An 18,334-nucleotide genomic window follows, 5' to 3' on the forward strand; every position below is an offset into this window, starting at 1 on the left:
AAAAGTAGTGCTGGGAGTGTATCTCAGAGGTAGAATGCCACTGGGTTCAATCCAAGTACCACAAAAAACTGAAAAAATAAATAAATAGATAGATAGGGGTGGAGGTATATTTCAGAGGTGGGGTGGAGGTATAGCTCTGTGTTCAATCCCCCATTTACACACACACACACACACACACACACACACACACAATATATATATATATACATATATATATATATATGTATATATATATATATGGTAGAAATATTTTAAGAATGAAAACAATCTCTTCTACATGAAAGTAAGAGGCTTATTTTACTAAATAACCTAGTTGTACCTGAGTGATATAGGAACCAGGCAGTTCTGTTAATCCAAACAGGATTATTTCACGTTATGAAGTAGAAATAAAAATAGACCGATTGTCGTATATTCCCAAGAAACCAAATTGGGTCTATACCATATAGAGCAGAAATCCTGCTGGGCATAGACACCTGTTAGCCCAAATAGGGCATTCAGGATTCTTGTACATACCTAACTTCTTCCTGTGGGCGTAACAACAGTAGCTTCCACATCTCATGACTGTCCTTTGTGTTTTTTGCAGAACTTGAGGCAAATGCTGCCGTAGTCTCTGGGCAAAGGTAAGATAATCATTTCTTTAGACTTAGCATGACCACAGCATAAGCCTCTGAAGGGTGTCAGCTTTCTTAATCCTTAAACTTCTCCTCACCTTGTCCTTTTTCTGCATTCTTGCACCAGTCTGTTTTTACTATTCACAGAACTGCCATGAGTCCTAACCCCTCAATTGGTGGTTGGGTTTCTACTTTTTATGATTGTTCTGAAAACTGAATTGAGATACATGTTCAGCATTCAACATAGTGAGTAAATAGTAAGTATTCAGTATATGAAAGGCATTCTCAGTGTGATGAATAATAGTTCTTGAAACTACTTCCTGAGGTATAGCAGTTTGATCTTCAAGGCGAGAGAGAGAGCCAAGCAAGGTCTCACCCAAAAATCCCTGTTTGTTCTGTTAACTGCTGTCTCACATAACCTAACCGAATGGAGCACCTCTGTAGCTTCAACCTCATTAGCCCTATTTATTCATTTACCTATTTACTATTTGTTGTTTACTACTAATTATTTGCTCATTAGCCCTATGCTACCCTACCATCTTCCAAAAGTCAATCTTTTTTGTGTGTGCGTTTGTGGAGGGGTACTATGGATCGAACCAAGGGCCTCACTCATTCTAGGAAGTGTTATACCACTGAGCTATAGCCCCAGCTCTTTTTATTTTTTATTTTAAGATAGGGTCTTGCTAAGTTCCTGGCCTCAAATTTGTGACTCTCCTGCCTCAGCCTTCTAAATACCTGGAATTATTGGCTGCACCTGGTTTATCATTCCTATTATAGTGTAGGAATGAACTAGGTAACAGTTTAAAGAATTTTTTATATTTGTGCAGCAACTTAGTTTGCAAAACATTTCACAATCATTTCCTCATTTTACCTTCATAATCAACCCTGTAACAGGTAACATTTATTTGAATGCTATTTCTTGCTATGCAATGGTCTACAAGCTCCCTAAATGTTTTATCACTTGATTTTCACAACGTTTCTTAGGGAAGTAAATTCTAGCCTATCAGTGAGAAATCTAAAGCTCAAAGAGGAGCCAGGCATGATGGCTCACACCTATAATCTCAGCAGATAGTAAGACTCTCATCAACCTAGTGAGACCCTGTTTAAAAATAAAAATAAAATAGGGATGAGGCTGTAGATCAGAAGTAATTCAATCTTTAGTACGACAGAAATAAATAAATAAAGCTCAACGAGGTTTACTAGATTGTCCAAGGTCGTGGCGTTATTAGTAAATGGTGAAGCCAAGGTTTAAACCTAGGCCTTCTGACTCCAGAATCCTCATATGTAATCTCTGTATTATGGCAGAAAAAAATAGAGGTTTATAGATCTAGAGTTGGAAGCAAAGAGAGTTAAATATCATGTCTGATAAATGCATATCTCCAACTTGACCCTTAGTCATCTGACTCTACACTCATTGCTATTCCCGCTGCACCACTCTTCCTGATTTTATTTGTAATTAATTTTTATTTCTTATAATATACCAACTATTTATTGTCTAGAGAAAGAAACCTTGTAGGTGTTTGTTTGCAGAGCTACCGGGGCATTGGCCATATAAACACAAGAACATTATTGCTGCGGCTTTTGTTTTGCCAGGAAAAAGAGGCCTCTCCATTAGAAATCTTCCTTCCTCAGAATTTTTTACCATTTTCTGGGATCCCAGCTGGAAAACCATTCTTACAACCTCTAAAAGGAGGTCTTAATTTCCTTGACTTATAATTCTATGGCAGATCCAGTCTGGCCTTTGACTTGTATCAGCTTGTGGTTGGGTATGGGCCGCTGTTATACATCAAGCTAGGATAGTGAATAGGTGGCCTCATTCCCAGCCACACGCTATAGCAAAAAGTCTTCTGGCAGGAATGAGCAGTGACGTGTAGAGATAGTTGATAACCAGACCATGGACTTTGCCCTTAAGGAATTTATAAGCTAGTGGAGAACATAAGGCATTCAAATAATGTTTATAGACTGCTGGGTACTAAAGAATGTCAGATATAATCCAGGCATTGTAGTTCATACCTGTAATCTCAGTGCTTTGAAGGCTGAGACAGGAGAATTACAAGTTCAAAGCCAAGCCTAACAACTTAGTGAGACCCTATTTCAAAATAAAAGGGCTGGGAGTGTATCTCAAAAGTAGAATGTTCCTGGGTTCAATCCCTAGTACCAATAAGAAAATAGTTTATTTTATTTTGTTTAACAGCAGCACTAGGGATTGAACCCAGAGGTATTCTACCTTCAACCTACACCCCCAGTCTTATTTTTTTTATTTCTTCTCTTTCTTTTTATCTTTTTTTATTTTTTTATTTATTTATTTATTTTGTGGTACTGGGGTTCCTGGAAGCCCTTCTACCTCCGGGCTACACTCCCAGACCTATTTTTATATTTTTATTTGGAAACAGGGTCTTAAGCCAGCGCACTCGGCTGGCTTCGAACCTGCGCGATCCTCCTGTCTCCGCCTCCCAAGCGCAGGGATTACAAGCGTGCGCCACCACGCCTGGCTTTATTTTTATTTTTGAAACAGGATCTCACGACGTTTTAGAGGGCCTCACTAAGTAGCTGAGGCTAGCTGCGAACCAGTAGTCCTGTCTCAGCCTCCAAAGTACTGGGATTATAAGTGCACGCCACCACACCTGACTTTATTTTTTCTTTTGAAGCAGGGCATCATTAAGCTACTGAGGCTGGCTGCAAAACTGTGATCCACCTGTCTCAGCCTCCCAAGTACTTGGGATTACAAGCATGAGCCCCTACACCCAGCTAAAACACCCCCCCCACGCGGTACTGGGGGATGGAACCCAGGGCATTCTACCTCCAAGCTACACCCCCAGCCCTATTTTTTATTCTTTATTTTGAAACAGGGTCTCACTGAGTTGCAAAGGACCTCACTAAAAAGCTGAGGCTGTCTGTGAACCTGGATCCTTCTGTCTCAGCCTCCCAAATGCTGGGATTACAAGCATGTACCACCCCGCCTGGTTTAAAACACCCTTTTTAATGACTCTAAAAATTATAAAAATAAGTGTGGGAGTGTAGCCTGGAGGTTGAAAGCCCTTGGGTTCCATCCCCAGTACCACAAGCTAATAATAAGAGTAATAATAATTTAAAAATTATAAAATCAAGCCAAGCAGGGCATGGTGTCACCTGATTGTAATCCCAGTACTTGGGAGCTTGAGACAGGAGGATTGCTGGTTAGCAGACAGCCTCAGCTACTTAGTGAAGCCCTCCTCAACTTAGTAAGACCCTGTTTCAAAATAAAGAATAAAAAATAGGGCTAGGGGTGTAGCTCAGAGGTAGAACGCTCCTGGGTTCAATCCCTAGCACCACAAAAATGAATAAATGAATGAATGAATGAATAAATAAATAAATATAAAAAATAGGGCTGGGGTTGTAGCTCAGAGGTAGAATGCTACTGGTTCAATTCCCAGTACCACACATACACACGCACACACAAAATTACAAAATCTACCAGCATGGTGGCACTGCAGTCCCAGTACTCTGGAGGCTGAATCAGAAAATTACAAGTTCATGACCATCCTCAGCAAGGCCCTCTACAACTTAGACCCTGTTTTAAAACTTAATAAAGAGGCTGGGTATGGTGACACATGTTTGTAATCCTAGTATTTGGGAAGCTGAGACAGGAGGATCCAAGTTTGTGGCCAGCCTCAACAACTTAGTGAGGCTCTCAGCAAACCTAGTGAGACCCTGTTTCAAAATAAAAAATAAAGCTGGGTGTGGTGGCACATGCTTATAATCTCAGCATTTGGAAGACTGAGACAGGAGGATCACAGTTTGTGGACAGCCTCAGCTACTTAGTGAGGCTCTTTGCAATTTAGTGAGAACTTGTTTCAAAATAAAGAATAAAAAATAAGACTGAAGGTTTAGCTCAGAGGTAGAATGTCCCTGGGTTCCATTTCCATTACTAAATAAATAAATAAATAAATAGCCAGGCTTGGTAGCACACGCTTGTAATCCCAGTACTTGGTAGGCTGAGACAGGAGGAGAGCGGTTTGCAGACAGCCTCAGCTACTTAGTGAGGCCCTCTGCAACTCAATGAGACCCTGTTTCAAAGTAAAGAATAAAAAATAGGGTTGAGGGTATAGCTTGGAGGTAGAATGCTTCTGGGTCAATCTCCCAATACCAATAAATAAATTAAAAAAAAAATAAGCCAGGCATGCTGGGGCACGCTTGTAATCCTAGTATTGGGAGGATGAGACAGGAGGATTTCAGGTTCATGGCCAGCCTCAGCAACTTAGCAAGACCCTGTTTCAAAACAAAAAATAGGGCTGGGGGGTGTAGCTCAGAGGCAGAATGTTCCTGGGTTTAATTCCCAGTACCACAAAATTTAAATGTATGCATACATACATACATAATAAAATAGGACTGATGTAGAATAACTCAGACATAGAATGTCCTTGGATTCAATCTCCACTGCTACACAAAAATAAAAATTACAAAATCTGAAATCTTGATTTTTTTTTTTTTCTTCCCGGTACTGAGAATGAAACCCAGGGCCATTCTACCTCCGAGCTACACTATCAGCCTTATTTTTTATTCTTTATTTTGAAACAGGGTCTCACTGAGTTCAAAGAGCCTCAGTAAGTAGCTGAGGCTGTTCTCGAGCCACGATCCTCTCGTCTCAGCCTCCCAAATGCTGGGATTACAAGCATGTGCCACCACGCCTGGCTCAAATCTTGACTTTTGAAGAAGAATATTACTACTTTAGGAAACTGAAGAAGGGAGTTTACTGGGAGGTTTTCTCTAAGTTCTTTATGTTTGTTACCTATTTTCCAACAATTTCACCAGCATTATGCTTAGAATTTTACTCTTACTAATGTCACAAGTGAGACTTGTTTTTAAATTCTCAATACTGTAGAAGGTAATCTGCTCATATATTCTCCCCAGGGCAGAATATTTTCTCTCCAGAATGATGTTTTAATCTATTCTCTTATGACTTGAGCTGTCTGAAGAGTTCTTTTTTTGTGTGACTTGATTCCCTCACCTCCTTGGAAACCTTGTGCTTCTTTTTGTTAGCAGTGAGCCAAAAGAGATCGTAGAAAAGTCCAAAACCCCAAGCAGAAGAAACTCCCGAACTGAAGAGCCACCTGCGGCCTCTGAAAGCATGGAAAACGGACATCGGAAACGATCCTCTCGACCTGCTTCAGCCTCCAGCTCCGCTAAAGGTTAGCGGTGGGGTGTGGTGCTCATTGTGAATCAAACAGAGGAGCAGGGGCCTCATCACAGCAGCAGAAGACTGCCGTCTTCATCTTTGCTCCTGTTCCCTAGACTTGCCAGGTTACCTTAACTTCTATGGCTTGTTTGCTCCTTCCTTTGCTCATTTAACTATGTGATTTCTCTGTGTCTACACAGAACAAGCACAGCTAGAAAAATAGAATATAACAGGGCAAATTGATCTCATCTTAAATTTATATCACCCTCCTCAAACAGATCCTGAATACAACCCAGCCATCTTTTTGTGTTTCTGAAGTCAACTCTTTCCTACTTTATACATCTGGTTCCCACTTTCTTTCCTCCCTCTCAGTAGAAACCTTCACCTCTTCACAGAAAAAGTAGAACTCTCAACTTCCCACAACTAGGACCTAAATCTAGTAGCTTCCTTCATTCCTACTGTGATAGGGTAGCTGTCCAAGGCCAAGTCCTCGACCTGTGCCTTTGAGCCCATCTTTTCTGACCTCAGGAACTTTACACTACCAGCTTTCTATGTTGAGTGTGTGTGTGTGTGTGTGTGTTTTACTAGGGATTGAATCCAGAGGTATTCTACCTTCGAGTTATTCTCCCAGCCCAATTTTTATTTCTTATTTGGAAATGGGGTCTTGCTAGGTTGATGAGAGTCTCACTGCTTGCTGAGGCTGTCCTAAAACCTGCGATCCTCCTATCTCACCCTCCCAAGTACTAGGATTACACCCTGCACCACCATGACTGGCCTTACTATCTCTCTTTTTTTTTTTTTCTGTGTGTATGTGTGTGTCTGGGGATGGAACTCAAGAGGCATTCGACCTCCGAGCTACACCCCCTGCCCTATTTTTTTTCTTTATTTTGAAACCGGATCTCACTGAGTTGCAGAGGGCCTCACTAAGTAGCTGAGGCTGTCCGCGAACCGCGATCCTCTGGTCTCAGCCTCCCGAATGTGTGTGCCACCACGCCCAGCTTTGTTTTTCTTTTTTTATTTATTTACTTTTTTGTTACGGTCCTGGGGATGGAACCAAGGGTCATTCTACCTCCAAGCGACATCCCCAGCCCTTTTTTTTTTTTTTTTTGAAACAGAGTCTCACTGAGTTGGAAAGGGCCTCACTAAGTAGTTGAGGCTGTCCAGGAACCGTGATTCTCCTGTCTCAGCCTCTTAAATGCTGAGATTACAAGCATGAGCCACCATGACCAACTCCTATCTCCTTTGTGAATTGATTCTTTTATTGGCTGCTGTGACGTAGAACTCTGAGTCATTTTCTGCTACCTCTCTGGCTACTCCTTGTTCTGCATACCCAGACAGAAAATACTGGCTTTCTTTAAACTTCAGTTTTGAGTTGCCTTTTCTCTTCAACTTGTATTTTCCCCTAGTTGCTCTCCTTCATGCCCCCCTTCTTTAGTTATAATCTTTCACAAATGACTCAGAAGTTCGTATTTCTAGCCAAGCATAATGGTGCACACCTGGAATGCCATCTATTCCAGAACCTGAGGCAGGTTGCAAAAAAAAAAAAAAAAAAAAATTAAAAGTAGGTTTGGGGGTATAGCTTGGAGGTAGAATCCCAGTAGCACAGAGAGAGCGAGAGAGAGCGAGAGCGAGAGAGAGATGTTCAAGCCCGGCATGGTGGCAAATACCTATAATCCTAATACATTGGAGGCTGAGACAGAAGGATCACAGATTCACTGCCAACCTCAGCAACTTGACAAGGTCCTCAGCAACTGAATGAGACCTGCCTAAAAGTAAAAATAAAAGTTGGGCATGGTGGCCCATGCCTGTAATCCCGGTACTTGGGAGGCTGAGACAGGAGGATCACAGTTCAAAGGAGTTGGAGGACTAGATCAGCAATAAGTGAGACTCTCATCAACCTAGCAAGACCCTGTTTCAGAAGAAAAATAAAAAAAATAGGGCTGGGGTGTACATTAGAGGTAGAATGCCCCTGGGTTCAATTCCCAATACTACAAAAAATCAAATAGGGCTGGGGAATAGCACAGAAGTAGAATGCCCCTAGGCTTAATTCTCAGTAACACAAAAGAGAGAAAGAGAGAGATGCTCAAATAGAGCCACTTTTCAAAAAGCTTCCGGCCAAGTAAAGATGAAAAGCTGGAACTTGTTTCATTTATCTATTTTTTTTTTTTTTTTTTTTTGGTAGTACTGGGGATGAAACCCAGGAGCATTCTACCTTTGAGCTACACCCCCAGCCCTATTTTTTATACATTATTTTGAAACAGGGTCTCACTGAGTTGCAGAGGGCCTCACTAAGTAGCTGAGGCTGTCCACGAATCGCGATCTTCCTACCTCAGCCTCTAAAATGCTGGGATTACAAGCCTGTGCCACCACGCCTGGCCCTCGTGGAACTTGTTTTAAAGGGGTTTGGAAGATAGGGAATAGATCTATCCCCTTAAATTGGCATAGGTCCAGTGTGTTAATAGATCTATCTCCTTAAATTGGCATAGGTCCAGTGTGTTAATAGTCATTTTGGGATGCCTATAAAATGCATGGTTTGAGATTTAGCAGCTGTCCTGGAAGAAACCATAATAAGCAGGACACAGTGGCACACATCTGTAATACCAGTACTTGGAACTCTTGAGATAGAAGGATCAGAGGTTCCAGGACAGCCGCAGCAATTTAGCAAGACTCTTAACAGCCTAGTGAGACTGTTTCAAAACAAAAAATAAAGCTTGGTATAGTGGTGCATATTTGTAATCCTAGTACTGGGAAGGCTGAGACTGGAGGATCACAGGTTAAAGGACAGCCTCAGTACTTTAGTGAGATTCTCAGCAACCTAGTGAGACCGTTTCCAAATAAGAAATAAAAGTGTGGTGGCGCATGCTTGTAATCCCAACATTTGGGAAGCTAAGACAGCAGGATTGCAGTTCGTGGATAGTCTCAGCTACTCAGTGAAGCCCCTTGCAACTCAGTGAGACCCTGTTTCAAAATAAAAGAATATAAGCCAGACGTGGTGGCTCACGCTTGTAATCCTAGTGCTTGGGAGGCTGAGACAGGAAGATCGCACAGGTTCAAAACCAGCCTCAGCTACTGAGTGACGCTCTCAGCAATTTAGTAAGACCTTGTTTCCAAATAAAAGTATAAAATAGACCTGGGAGTATAGCCTGGAGGTAGAAAAGCCCTTGGGTCCTACCCCCAGTACCACAAAATAAATAAAATAAAATAAAAGAATATAAAATAGGGCTAGAGGCATAGCTCCCAGGTAGAATGCCCCTTGGTTCCACCCCAGTACCACACACACACACAAAAAAAAAAAAAAGCCAGGCATGGTGGCACACACTTGTAATCTCAGTACTTGGGAGGCTGAGACAGGCAGATCTTGCAGGTTCAAAGCCAGCCTCAGCAACTTAGACCCTGTTTACAAATAAAATATAAAATAGGTCTGGGAGTGTAGCTCGAAGGCAGAAACTCCCTGGGTTCCATCCCCAGTACCACACACCAAAAAAAAGAAATCTGTGAACATAGCTCAGAGGTAGAATGCCTTTGGATTCAATTCCCAGTAAAACACACACACACACACACACACACACACACACACACACCCCAAAAATTGGGCTGGGGGTGGTGTTCAGAGGTAGAATAGCCCTGGATTCCATCCCCAGTACCAAAAAAATAAAAGAGAGGACAAAATGACTCTTGGGCCTTGGAGTCTAGCATGGAAGAGTGGTGAGTAAGTGTATCTCTAGACAATTACAGAGTTTTGGCCAACTCAGGAGTTACAGTCAGGTATAGGTCTCCATGTCAGCCTCATACCCTGACGCTGTCATTCTCTAACTGTCATAGGGTACTAGTTACCTTTTAAATCAGACATGAGTACCATAGTTCTTTTAAGTGCAAAATAAAACCTAGCTGGGCATGATGGTGCATGCTTGTAATCCCAGTACTTGGGAGGCTGAGACAGGAAGATCACAGTTCACAGCCAGCCTCAGGTACTTAGTGAGGCCCTTTGTAACTCAGTGAGAACGGTTTCAAAATAAAGAATAAAAATAGGGCAAGGGGTATAACTTGGAGGCTGAATGCCCCCTGGGTTCCATCCCCAGACCCACAAAAAAAAAGTAATAATAATAATAAAGGATAAAGCCAGCCAGGCATGGTGGCGCACACTTGTAATCCCAGCACTTGGGAGGCTGAAACAGAAGGATCGCACAGGTTCAGAGCCAGCCTCAGCTACTTAGTGAGGCTCTCAGCAACTTAGTGAGACCCTGTTTCCAAATAAAGTATAAAATAGGTCTGGGAGTAAAGCCCGGAAGTAAAAAGCCCATGTGTTCCACTCCCAGTTCCACACATACACACACACACCCCAAAATAAAGGATAAAGCCTGGTGTGGTAGTGCACACTTGTAAAATCCCAGCACTTGGGAGGAGAAAGGAGGATCACACAGGTTTGAAGCCAGCCTCAGCTACTTCGTGAGGCTCTCAGTAACTTAGTGAGATCTCAGTAACTTAGTGAGACCATGTTTCCAAATAAATTATAAAATAGGACTGGTGTGTAGCCCAGAGGTAGAAAGCCCCTGGGTTCCACCCCCCAGTACCACAAAAATAAAAAGAAAGGATAAAAAGTGGGGCTGGAAGTGTAGCTCGGAGGTAGAATGCCTCTGGGTTCAATCCCTAGTACCCCCCCCCCAAAGAAAAAGATTTTGGTTCTATATGCACAGACAAAATTAGGAACAGTCTGTTTTTTATGAAAGTTGGAAAGCTGAGAAATAGGAGCAGTTTATAATAAGAAGTATCAAGCCAGGTGGCACACACATATAATCCCAGTACTTGGGAGGCTGAGAGAGGAGGATCACAGGTTCACAGTTAGCCTCAACAACTTGGTGAGGACCTCAATGACTTAGGGAGACCTTTTTTCCAAATAAAAAGTAAAATTGGGCTGGGAGTATAGTTCAGAGGTAGAGCGCCTTTGAGTTCAATCCCCAGTGCCACCAAAAAAAAGTTAAAAAAAAAAAAAAGAAGTGTTGGTGATTTTGTGTTGTAGGGAACCAGTGACATTGACCATGTCCCTGCTGTGAGAACAGAGTTTGATTACATCATTCTGGCCAAGGCTTGCTAGACTGCCAGATTGGAGCAGGTGGGATGGACGATTTCTGGGCAAGTCCAGGGAGTTCCACATGGTTGGTCATTCTGTTGTTTTTGTTTTTGGTTGATTGATTTTTTTTCCTCCCATTTTTAATTAAAAAGTGATTCCCACAGGATAGTAAACTTTCTTTTAAAATTGCACCTGATCAGGTATGTTGTTCACAAACATGCAAATGAATAATTCTGCTTCCTGAGATCAATTCACCATTGACATAGAAATGGCTTTTGGAATTTGTTTTGTTGTTCCTTATTTACTCTTCAATTTACAGTAGTTTTTGTTATATATTTTTCAGCTAAAATAAAGATCAGTAGTCAAAAACATGAATATACGTTAATGCTAGGGGAGTTGAGAGCAATCTATAACCACCAGCAGCTGTAGTATCCCTAAGAGGCCATATGGTATCTCTGACAGCACCATGGGTGATGGCCCTTCCCTTCCAAAAGCCAGTGCCTTGAGAAGCAACAGTACAAAAACTCTCAAGGAATATAGATACGACTAAAACAGAAGTGTTATTGCAGAAATGAAAATAAACATAATTAGTTGCATCTTGTTTGAGAAAAATCAGAACTATTACTAAAAATTGCACTCTGGTCAGGCGTGGTGGCAAATGCTTGTAATCTCGATATTTGGGAAGCTGAGACAGGAGGATCACAGGTTCACAGCCAGCCTCAGGAACTTGGTGAGGACGTCAACGACCTAGGGAGATCCTGTTTCAAAATTAAAATAGGGCTGGGGGTTTAACTCAGAGGTAGAACACCCCTGGGTTCAATTCCTAGCACCACACACACACACACACACACACACACACACACACACACACACACACTGCACTCTTGGAGCATCATTTAAAATCAAGCCCTAGCTGGGCGTGGTGGTACACGCTTGTAATCCCTGCGCTTGGGAGGCTGAGACAGGAGGATCGCACAGGTTCGAAGCCAGCCTCAGCTACTTAGTGAGGCTCTCAGCAACTTAGTGAGACCCTGTTTCCAAATAAAAATATATATTAAAAAAAAAATAGGTCTGGGAGTAGAGCCCAGAGGTAGAAGGCCTCTGGGTTCCACCCCCAGTACCACAAAAAAAAAAAAAAAAAAAAAAAAATCAAGCCCTATAGCCAGGTGTGGTGGCACACACTTGTGATCCCAGTACTTAGAAGACTGAGACAGCTGGACATGGTGGCACACGCTTGTAATCCCAGCATTTGGGAGGTTGAAACCAGAGGATCGCAGTTCACGCAGTCTCAGCTACTTAGTGAGACACTCTATAACTTAGACCCTGTTTCAAAAAATAAAGAATAACCAGGCGTGGTGGTGCACGCTTATAATCCCCGCGCTTGGGAGGCTAAGACAGGAGAATCTCACAGGTTCGAAGCCAGCCTTAGCTACTTAGTGAGGCTCTCAGCAACTTAGTGAGACCCTCTTTCCAAATAAAAATATAAAGTAGGTCTAGGAGTATAGCCCAGAGGTAGGAAGCCCCTGATTTCACCCTCAGTACCACCAAAATAAAGACATAAAGAATAAAAATAGGGCAAGGGCTGTATCTCAGAGGTTAAATGCCCCTTTTTCAAAATAAAGAAAAAATGGGGCTGGAGGTGAAGCTTGGAGACAGAATGTTCCAGGTTCAATCTCTAGTACCACAAAAAAATAAAATCCAGCCATGTAAATTTTGAAGGAAAACTTACAGATTTTTTTTTTTACTACTACAAAGAAGTTTGGCTGAAAGAAATACGATAAAAAGCACAAGCAAGACTGAAATTGATTTTTAAAATACCTTGAAAGGTAAAGCCCACATACTAGAGGATTTACTAGAGCCTTACAATGTATATTTGGCCAAATTGGTATTGATTGTGTGTGTGTGTGTGTTACTGGGGGGCTTTTCTACCTCTGGGCTATACCTCCAGACCTATTTTATACTTTATTTGGAAACAGGTTCTCATTAAGTTGCTGAGAGCCTCACTAAGTAGCTGAGGCTGACTTCGAACCTGTGAGATCTGCCTATCTCAGCCTCCTAAGTGCTGGGATTACAAGCGTGCGCCCCCACACCTGGCTCCAACAGACTTTTTAAGAAAAGTAAGCTGGTAAGACCTAACAGTATCATTAGCCACTCTGTCAATTCCCCGGAATTTCATACCTTTTAAGAATTTGTCTCTAGATTATCATACTGTGTTCAATGGAGTGGTAGTCAAAGTGGTGACTTTTTGGAGAGAGTATAAATTCAAAAGAGAAAAAATTTTTTTTTGTCCTGTGGCATTCTACCTTCAAACAATACCCTCAGTCTATTTTTATTTATACTTTGAAACAGGGTGTCTCTTAAATTTGCTGAAGCTGGCCAAGAACCTACCAGGCATGATGGTACACACTTAAAATCCCAGTACTTGGGAGGCTGAGACAGGAGGAATGCAGGTTCAAGAACAGCCTCATCAACCTAGCAAGGCTCGATGTTTCAAAATTTAAAAAAGAAGCCAGATGTGGTGGGGTACGCTTATAATGTCAGTACTTGGTTAGGCTGAGACCGGAAGATCATAGATTTGTGGCCAGCCTCAGCTACTTAATGAGGCCTCCACAACTTAGTGAGACCCAGGCGTGGTGCCGGACACTTGTAATCCAAGCATTTGGGAGGCGGAGACAGGAGGATCTGGGTTTGTGACCAGCCTCAACTACTTAGGGCCTTTGCAACTTATTGAGACCCTGTTTCTTTTTTTTTTTTTGGTGGTACTAGGGGTGGAACCCAGAGGCTTTCTACCTCCGGGCTATACCCCAGACCTATTTTATATTTTATTTGGAAACAGGGTCTCACTAAGTTGCTGAGAGCCTCACTAAGTACCTGAGGCTGGCTTCGAACCTGTGCGATCCTCCTGTCACAGCCTCCCAAGCACAGGGATTACAAGCGTGGGCCACCATGCCCAGCTCGACCCTGTTTCAAAATAAAGAATAAAAATAGGGCTGGCAAGCCAGGTGTGGTGGCACACGCTTGTAATCCCAGCATTTGGGAGGCTAAGGCCGGAGGATCGCAGTTCGCGGACAGCCTCAGCTACTTAGGCCCTTCGCAACTCAGTGAGACCCTGTTTCAAAATAAAGAATTAAAAATTGGGCAGGTGGTGTAGCTTGGAGGTCAAATGCCTCTGGGTTCCATCCCCAGACTCTCCCCCGCCCCCCCCCCAAAAAAAAGAGGGCTGGTGGTGTAGCTCAGAGGTAGAATGCCCCTAGGTTCCATCCCTAGTACCAAAAAAAAAAAAAAAAGAGGGGGGCTAGGGATGTAACTCAGAGGTAGAGACAGGAGGATCATGGGTCGTGGCCAGCCTCAGTTACTTAGTGAGGCCCTTTGCCATTCAATGAGACCCTATTTCAATGTAAAGAATAAAAAATTAGGTTGGGAGCAGGGGTGGTGGCACATGCTTTGTAATCCCAGCAATAGGGAGGTTGTGACCAGAATATCGTGACGGTTCGCAGACAGCCTCAGCTACTTAGTGAGGTCCTCTGCAACTTACTGAGACCCTGTTTCAAAATAAAGAATAAAAATAGGGTAGGGGGTGTAGCTTGGAGGTCGAATGCCCCTGGGTTCCATCCCCAGCACACACACACACACACACACACACACACACACACACACACACGCTGGAGGTATAGTTTGGAGGTAGAATCACACACACACACACACACACACACACACACACACACACACACACACACACGCTGGAGGTATAGTTTGGAGGTAGAATGCCCCTGGCTTCCATCCCCAGTGCCGCAAATAAAAAAGCCAGGCGAGCTAGGTGTGTTGGCGTACGGTTGTAATCCCTGTGCTTGGGAGCAGAGACAGGATCCCGCAGGTTTGAAGCCAGCATGCTGGCTTTAAGAGACCCTGTTTTGCCGGGCGTGGTGGCGCACGCTTATAATCCCTGCGCTTGGGAGGCAGAGACAGGAGGACCGCGCAGGTTTGAAGCCAGCCGCGCTGGTTTAGGAGACCCTGTTTCCAAATAAAAAGGTATAAAAAATAGGTCTGGGAGTGTAGCGCGGAGGTAGAAGGGCTTCCAGGAACCCCAGTACCACAAAAAAAAAAAAAAAAAAAAAGCCAGGCAAGCCAGTATTGGTGGCTGGCACATGCTTGTAATCCCAGTCCTCGGAATTCTGAAATAGGAGGATCCGGGTTCGCAGACTGAGACATCAGCTACGTAGTGAGGCCCTTTGCAATTTAGTGAGACCCTATTTCAAAATAAAAAAAATAATAATAAAAAATTGGTCTGGGGGTGTAGCTCAGAGGTAGAATGCCCCTATATTCAATCCTGAGCACCATACACGTACAAAAAAGAGTCAGGTGTGGTGGTGCACACCTGTAATCCCAGTACTTGGGAGGATGAGACAGGAGGATCATAGGTTTGCAGCCAGCTTCAGCTACTTAGGCCCTCTGCAACTGAGTGAGACCATTTCAAATAAAGGATATAAAAATAGGGCTGGGGGTGTAGCTCGGAGATAGAATACCCATTAATTCAGTCATACCCAGTAAACACACACACACACACACACACACACACACACACACACACACACACACACAGTATATTATAAAAGGGCTAGGGAAGCCAGGCTTGGTGGCACACACTTGTAATCCCAATATTTAGGAGACTGAGACAGGAGGATGGTGGTTCGAGGACAACCTCAGCCTATTAGTGAGGCCATTTGCAACTCAGGGAGACCCTGTTTGAAAATAAAGTATAAAGCTGGGTGTGGTGGCACACGCTTGTAATCCCCGCGCTTGGGAGGCTGAGACAGGAGGATCATGCAGGTTCGAAGCCAGCCTCAGCTGGCTTAAGAGAGAGAGAGACCCTGTTTCCAAATAAAAAAAATATAAAATAGGTCTGAGAGTGTAGCCCGGAGGTAGAAGGCCCCTAGATTCCATCCCCAGTACCACCAAAAAAAAAAAAAAAAAAAGAATAAAAAATAGGGCTGGGGGTGTAGTTCGGAGGTCAAATGCTCCTGGGTTCCATCTGCAGCACCACAAAAAGAAAAGGAGGGGCTAGGGAAAGCCAGGCATGGTGGCTCACGTTTGTAATACCAGTACTTGGGAGGCCAAGACAGGAGGATCGCAGATTTGTGCCCAGCTTCAGCTATTTAGGCCCTCTTCAACTTAGTGAGACCTTGTTTCAAAATAAGATAATAAAAAATAGGTCTTGGAGGTAGAATGCCCCTGAATTAGATCCCCAGTACTGCAAAAAAAGTAGAGGACTGGGGGTGTGGCTCAGAGGTTAATGTCCCTGGGTTCAATTCCTAGTAGCACACACACACAAAGAGTTGATTATAGAAGCTCATTGTGGTGGTACAAGCCCATAATCCTGATACTTGGAAGGCTAAAACAGAAGGATCTCAGGTGGTACACACTTGAAATCCAGTACTTGGGAGGGGTATAGTTCAAAGGTAGAATGCCCCTGGTTCAATCACCAGCACCAAAAAGGGGCGGGGGGGGGTATCAGGTTTGAGGCTTGCATGATGGTAACTTAGCAAGACCCTGTTTCAAAATTTCGAAAAATAAAGCCAGGCATGGTCGCGCTCACTTGTAATCCAGCGCTTGGAAGGCTGAGACAGGAGGATCACACAGGTTGGAACCCAGCCTCAGCTACTTAATGAGGCCTCAACAACTTAATGAAACTCTGTTTCCAAATAAAGTATAAAATAGGGCTGGGAGTATAGCTTGGAGGTAGAAAATCCCCTGGGTTCCACCCCTAGTACCACAAAAAAAAAATTGTTTTTTTCTTCAAAAAATAAAATAGGAGCCAAGTGTGATGACACACACTTCCAGTACTTGGGAGACTGAGATAAAAGGTTCGCGGTTCATGGCCAGCCTCAGCTACTTAGTGAGGCCCTCAGCAACTTATTGAGACCTTTTTTTCAAAATAAAGAATAAAAAAGAGGGCTGGGGGGGTGTAGCTCAAAAGTAGAATGCCCTGGGTTCCATCCCCAGTACTTTTTTGTTGTTGTTATTGTTGTTTTTGTTAGTACTGGGGTTCCTAGAAACCCTTCTACCTCCAGGCTACACCCCCAGACCTATTTTATATTTTTATTTGGAAACAGGGTCTCCTAAGCCAGCGTGGCTGGCTTCGAACCAGAGCAATCCTCCTGTCTCCGCCTCCCAAGAACAGGGATTACAAGCTTGCACCACCACGCCTGGCCCATCCCCAGTACTTTAAAAAAAAAAAGAAAAGTAAAATAGGACTGGAGGTGTAGTTCAAAGGTCAGTCCCTGTACCATAATTAAATAACAAAATAGAACCAAGGGTATAGCTCAGAGTCAAAATACCCATAGGTAAATTCCCAAACCCACAAACACATTAAAGAATTGATTATGAGAAGTTGTGTGGACTGTGTGAGACTTTTTTTTTTTTTTTTTTTTTGGTGGTGGTACTGGGGGTGGAACCCAGGGGCTTTCTACCTCCAGGCTATACTCCCAGACCTATTTTATATCTTATTTGGAAACAGGGTCTCCCTAAGTTGCTGAGAGCCTCACTAAGTAGCTGAGGCCGGCTTTGAACCTGCACGAGCCTCCTGTCTCAGCCTCCCAAGTGCAGGGATTACAAGTGTGCGCCACCACGCCCAGCTGAGACTCTTAGTTCACTCACATGGATTAACACCTTGATGGGGCGATGTGCTGCCTGTAGTCTCAGAAGATCACAATGTCAAGACCATATTAGGCAGTTTAGCCAGACCCTACCTTAAATTCTTTTTAGAATAGGACTCAGTGATAAAGTGCTTTTGCCTAGCATTTGGAGGCCCTGGATTTAATCCCCAGTACTGCAAATAAGTAACACTGTTACCAACATTTGCTCAGACTGTCCTCTCACTAGTGAAAAACCAATAAATAAATCAGGTGACCGCCAGGTGTTTTAGTGAAGACCTGTAATCTCAGTACTTGGGAGGTTGCCCAAGGAGGATCACAGGTTCAAGTCAGACCTCAGCAATTTAGCAAGATCCTCAAAAGTTGAGACCCTGTTTCAAAATAAAATCTGGGTTTGGGCCGGGCGTGGTGGCGCACGCTTGTAATCCCCGCACTTGGGAGGCGGAGACAGGAGGATCGCGCAGGTTTGAAGCCAGCCGTGCTGGCGTAAGAGACCCTGTTTCAAAAATATAAAATAGGTCTGGGAGTGTAGCCCGGAGGAAGGAGGGCTTCCAGGAACCCCAGTACCACCAAAAAAAAAAAAAAAAAAAAAAAAAAATCTGGGTTTGGTGATGCACACCCATAATCCCAGTACTTTGGAGACTGAGATGGGAAGGATCACAAGTTCAAGTCAGCCTCAACAATTTAGTGAGGACCTCTGCAACTTAATGAGACCTTGTTTCCAAATAAAACATAAATAGGGCTGGGAGTGTAGCCCAGAGGTAGAAGGCCCCTGGGCTCAATTCCCAGCACCACATACCAAAAAAAAAAAAAAAATAGACTGATTCTACTATATGGCACAAACAACATG

At 43.3% G+C, this 18,334-nt stretch overlaps 1 protein-coding gene across 2 annotated transcripts in view; it reads left to right on the forward strand.

The window, feature by feature from the left end:
- The window catches only part of NCOA6 (nuclear receptor coactivator 6), a gene marked incomplete at both ends in the record, with an annotated part of 76,259 nt that overhangs the window by 47,455 nt on the left and 10,470 nt on the right, over positions 1–18,334 (forward strand). For both annotated transcript variants that reach the window (XM_080716309.1, XM_080716310.1), the window contains 2 exons: positions 584–620; positions 5,631–5,779. In XM_080716309.1, coding sequence (XP_080572435.1) covers positions 584–620; positions 5,631–5,779 — 186 coding nt within the window. The remainder of the gene's footprint in view (positions 1–583; positions 621–5,630; positions 5,780–18,334) is intronic.

This window comes from Muscardinus avellanarius (assembly GCF_963383645.1).
Source record: "Muscardinus avellanarius genome assembly, chromosome: 19".
Classification (NCBI taxonomy): Eukaryota; Metazoa; Chordata; class Mammalia; order Rodentia; family Gliridae; genus Muscardinus; species Muscardinus avellanarius.